Source organism: Crocodylus porosus, unplaced genomic scaffold, assembly GCF_001723895.1.
Source record: "Crocodylus porosus isolate Cpor-Errol unplaced genomic scaffold, CroPor_comp1, whole genome shotgun sequence".
NCBI lineage: Eukaryota > Metazoa > Chordata > Crocodylia > Crocodylidae > Crocodylus > Crocodylus porosus.
This window is the reverse complement of record NW_017728907.1, coordinates 15,427,260-15,432,021: the sequence shown is the minus strand read 5'-3', so window position 1 is coordinate 15,432,021 and position 4,762 is coordinate 15,427,260. Positions and strand designations below refer to the sequence as shown.

At 37.9% G+C, this 4,762-nt stretch overlaps 1 protein-coding gene across 4 annotated transcripts in view; it reads left to right on the top strand.

Moving 5' to 3' along the window:
- PBX1 (PBX homeobox 1) overlaps positions 1–4,762 on the top strand; it is a 256,902-nt gene that overhangs the window by 148 nt on the left and 251,992 nt on the right. For all 4 annotated transcript variants that reach the window (XM_019530844.1, XM_019530841.1, XM_019530842.1 and 1 more), the window contains 2 exons: positions 16–301; positions 3,436–3,509. In XM_019530844.1, the coding sequence (XP_019386389.1) occupies positions 111–301; positions 3,436–3,509 (265 nt within the window). In that variant the 5' untranslated portion in view covers positions 16–110. Of the gene's footprint in view, positions 1–15; positions 302–3,435; positions 3,510–4,762 lie in introns of those variants that run through there.

The window sequence follows — 4,762 nt, the reverse complement described above, 5'->3', positions numbered from 1 at the left end:
AAAAAAAAAAAAAAAAAAAAAAAAAAAAAAGCCTTGGTTCTTCCTGGGAGCTGCGCCGAAGGAGCAAGAAGGGAGAAGGAAGGAACAAGGGACTGCTCCCAGCTTTGGAAATGGATGATCAGCCCAGGTTGATGCATTCCCATGCTGGGGTGGGAATGGCTGGACACCCCGGCCTGTCCCAACATATGCAGGATGGAGCAGGAGGGACAGAGGGGGAGGGGGGCAGAAAACAAGACATTGGAGACATTTTACAGCAAATCATGACCATCACAGACCAGAGTTTGGATGAGGCGCAGGCCAGGTGAGATGGGGGAATCTTCTCTTCCTTCTTTCAGGGTTTTGTTTTTCTTCTCTAACAGAAAGATAAACAATAAGATCCTGATCACCATTGTGCTTTCTGTGCTCTGAATAACAACTAGGTTGGTGAAGGGAAGGGGCCACATCTGCTGGAGAAAAGGTTTTCCCAAGTCTAATTTTGTGGGGACATAATATAGTTGTATACACGCATATAGATGTAAATATATATTTCTATAAATATTGAAACTGCCATATGCTTTGGAGCCAGCCTCATCACTCCTATGGCTTACCAAGTCAGGCAGGACAGAAGGGCTAAGTTTTGAGCATCTTCTTCCTCTGTGGTATCCCAAGAGAAGAAGGTTGTATACAAGCCTTTATTGCTAAATTATTTGATTTCATTTGTCCTTGTGGTACCCTTTTTGCTTGTATCTCCTGGTAGTCAGGGTTACTTTATTTTTCCATTTGGTTCCTTGTGTTTGTGTGAAGAATGAGGCACTTTTCTTTGTCATCAGTTATCAGGGTTTTTTAGGATTTTTTTGTTTGTTAAGTGTGTAGGGTTTTAAAAAAATCAGACTGTTGGATGAAAGGGAGTGGAGTGAATATTTGCTTTTATTCATTGAAAAGGTCTAGTTACATTTTTTTTGTTTGGGATGGTATTTTTTTTTTTTAACTTTAGGCCAGTTTCCTGTGGGTTTGCTGCTCAGTCCAACAGTGTATACAATAAGTGGACTCTTTCTGTTCTGCTCCCCTCCACCCTTGCTTTAAGAACCTATGACACGATTGACTGTAATTGGAACCATGTGTGGAGTCTGTACATTTTTGGAACAGGACTTGGAGATATCCATTGAGGAAACAGACTAGTAAAAACTGCAGCTTCCAAACTTAATCCAGCAGCAGGCAGTTGAGGCTTCTTCAGCATTTTCATTGTAGTATTTCATCTTAGAACAGTTTATTTTTAAAACACGCTAGCCTGTGAGGAACCTGACTTCAGATTCCACCAAAAACGCATCAAGTGTTTTACCATTGGTGGACACACTTTGTAATATTGGTGCCTTCTGTAAAGGCCACACTTTTATGTTTGGGGTTGATATGCGCAGGATTTTAATGATGTTTCTTTTTTTCTAAAAAGAATATGGGCTGTAAAATCTGGGAGCAGAAACGCATTAGAATTCATTGCATACAAACTTAATATACATCTTCATAAGCGGTAGGAAGAAGTTTAAAAAAATCCAGTTGAAAAATTGTGGTTTCAAAAAGGGGAGGAAAAAAACCCAAACTCAAAAAACAAAGTTGCCAACAACTGCCTAGCGTACATTTAACTCTTATTATCTGATGAAAAGGTGTTAGGTGTTGGATAGTTTTTAGTGGCATTTATGTTCCAAACTGGAACAGATTGCTAGAGTACATTGTTCCTGGAAAAACGCACACCCCTATAAACTCTTTTAGTAGCTACTTCCGAGGGGATCTAGGCATATCCAAAATCCCTGTTTATTTTGGGTTTGTCTGTTTGCCCAGCCTGTTAAAAACAAAACAAAACAAAACTTTTGGAGAATATCAGGACTTTTTTTCTTTGCAGAAGCAAATGAAAGTAGCTTTATAGGAAGATGTTTCCTACTTTAAACACAGACAGAGCTGGAGAAAGAAATCTTTATCCTGAAGTAACAAAAATCATGCAGATGTGTTCCTGCATGTAGATGTAGAATTTAGTACAGCTAATCAAATTAATAAATCTAAACTGGTAGAGAACAGACCTCCAAGAAGGATCTGTGCTTTCCTTGCCATGTTGGACCATCACGGCTACTTCCTCACAGTACTTTCTCCTCAGCTGCAAAAGCCCCAGTATTCATCAATAATGCAGTGCTTTCAATTTACTTATATATTCTATGTTAGCTTTTTGGGTAAGGTGTTTTTGGTTAAGCAAAGTCCTAACACCATTTGGGAGGGCATGTAAATGCTGAATAAATGTTATTTGTTTATATGCAAATCCCTATGTCTGTTTGGGTGTATTGATAAGGTGCCGTGCGGGCATACCTTTTGAGAGACTCCATCAGATATATCAATCTTTTAACAGAAGGAGGGATTTGTAAGTGGTGGGGAGAATAGTGTGACTGGGAAAAACAGTGTGAATGTTTGCCAGATGTTCACATCATCTTTTCATGTAATTTCAGTTGGTAAACAGAATTCCCATAACTGGTTCCTGATAGGAACAGCCCTTTATACAACCAAACCTTTGGCAATGTGATTACATGGCTAACAAAAATTTATGTTTGTTTCTTTGCCTAAGTGGACACCTGGCGAGTTTTTAAAACCAAGCAATTAAAAAAGCAACTCTTCTGTCTTCTCAAAAAGGTGAACAATGGGCAGCTCCTATCCCAGCCTTGAAATAAAACAAACAAAAAACCAAAAAAAACAAACAAAAGATGTAAAAACCAACTTATGGACCAAACATGCATTTGTTATTTTTAAATACGTGTAGTGGTCTGATTTATAAATACTTGAATTTTAGCACCTGCAAATACACAGCATGCACGCAAGAAGCGTAAATGTGAAAACAGAGAAATGAATCTCTTTCCCCATATGTGTGTGTTTGCCCATGGCAGTACATTTCCATACTCTTTATAATGGTGCTGGAATTCTATAAATTGCAGGGTTCTCTGACTAAAGCTATCAAACATTGAGCATGCAGGGGCTTTTGCAGAATAAACTGAAACACATGGATGAATTAAATGGGGAGGGGTGGGGAGTTCAGTGTTGTGTGTGTCCATGTATTTGAATAAGGTAGGCTGGGATTAGATTCCACATGCTTTTGGCTTTGGCTCAGTTAATTGCCTGGCTAGAGCAGCTAGATTGTGAATGCCACTGGGTGGCAAATGCCATTTTCAAGCAATTCCTAAATGGGGATAATTTATAGTATCTGCATGAACTAGATAGTCCTCCCAAACTAACATCCTTTCCCTTAAGTCCTAAAAGCACTTGCAGATAGGCTTCCCAGCTGAGTTGTGGATGGGATTTTGGCTAAAATGCATATTATGTCATGTACTTATTTCCCTTCTCTTTCTCTTGCCCATATGAGCCAATTTGAATGTTGAAAGTTCTCCTAAGCTGCCATGGCACCCTAACCTTGCCTTTTCCTTGCAGGAAACATGCTTTAAACTGCCACAGGATGAAGCCGGCCCTTTTCAACGTCTTGTGTGAAATCAAAGAAAAAACAGGTAGGAATGGAATTCTATATTTGTTTCCCCTCCCCCCCTTTAAGAATATTTTGTTGTCTCCAAATTTTTATAATTAAAATATATATTTTTAAAAAGTGAAGCCCCCATCCCAAATATTTTACACTAGTGGCAATAGAATGTCATACTATGGTACATCTTACAGGGAAAACTAGTACAGCTGAATTTCAATCATGCAGTATTTTTTGCTCTGAAACATTGACTCTCTTGTTACTGTATTAAAATATGACATTTCTTGGAAAAATATTCTGAACATGAATTTTAAAAGCCATCTATCCTAGAGACTCTTTTCATTTTCTCCTTTAAATAATAGTAATAATAATATTGTGCTCACAAAGTTTTTTTTTTTTGGTTTTGTTTTGTTTTTTTACCCTTTCCTTTCCTTTCCTTTTTTTTTTTTTAAAAGGTTTAATATTCCCATGTCTGCCAGTCACAGGGGCCAGCTAACACAGAGCGAACAGTCAAGTGCCTTAGTGGAAACCTCTGTATTAGATTGTTGGTTACTTTTTGGACGCTGCTTTTTATGACATGGGGTGTTCTCGGGATTTAAAGGAGGTAACAATATGAGAGCACTCATTCTGCTGTTCCCCACTTTCCAGACCTCCTACCATGTACTAACACACTTATAACATATCCCAGGGGGGTATTTAAATTTTAAAAGCAACAATTAAAAAATAGCAGTCATCAATCAAGGGTGATCTTAAACAACAGATGCTCAGGGAAGGACATTTAGCAACATCCACCATTTATTTATTTATATATTGAAATCTTTATGTTTTCTCTCCCAGAATGGTTAAATCTGTACTTAAGCTGCAAGTTCCAAGAAAATGCAACTGTATTCGCAGTTTGCAGGTCTGTTCTAACTGCTTCACTTTAACACCTTGAAAACTACTGGACTTTTTTTCCTCCCCTTTTACAACAAGGACTGTAACAGTCAATAATTCATATCTAAACCATATAAGCAAGGGCATGACATGAGCGAAAGTGACAATAAATATGATTGCACGCCCAGTTGATATACATTGATAGTTACACATAAAAAAGGGAACAGCTTTTGGAAACTAGAATGTCTGTCTTTTTTTTTTTTTTTTTAATTTATATAAAGCCTCATTGTATGGACAGCCTGATTGAAAACGACGCTCTTATCATTAACACCTTGCCATCAAAGGAAATCAGATAGACAACTTTCTCTTGACAAATCCATGTTGGCCGTTAGTTATCTTGTTACTCTCTTG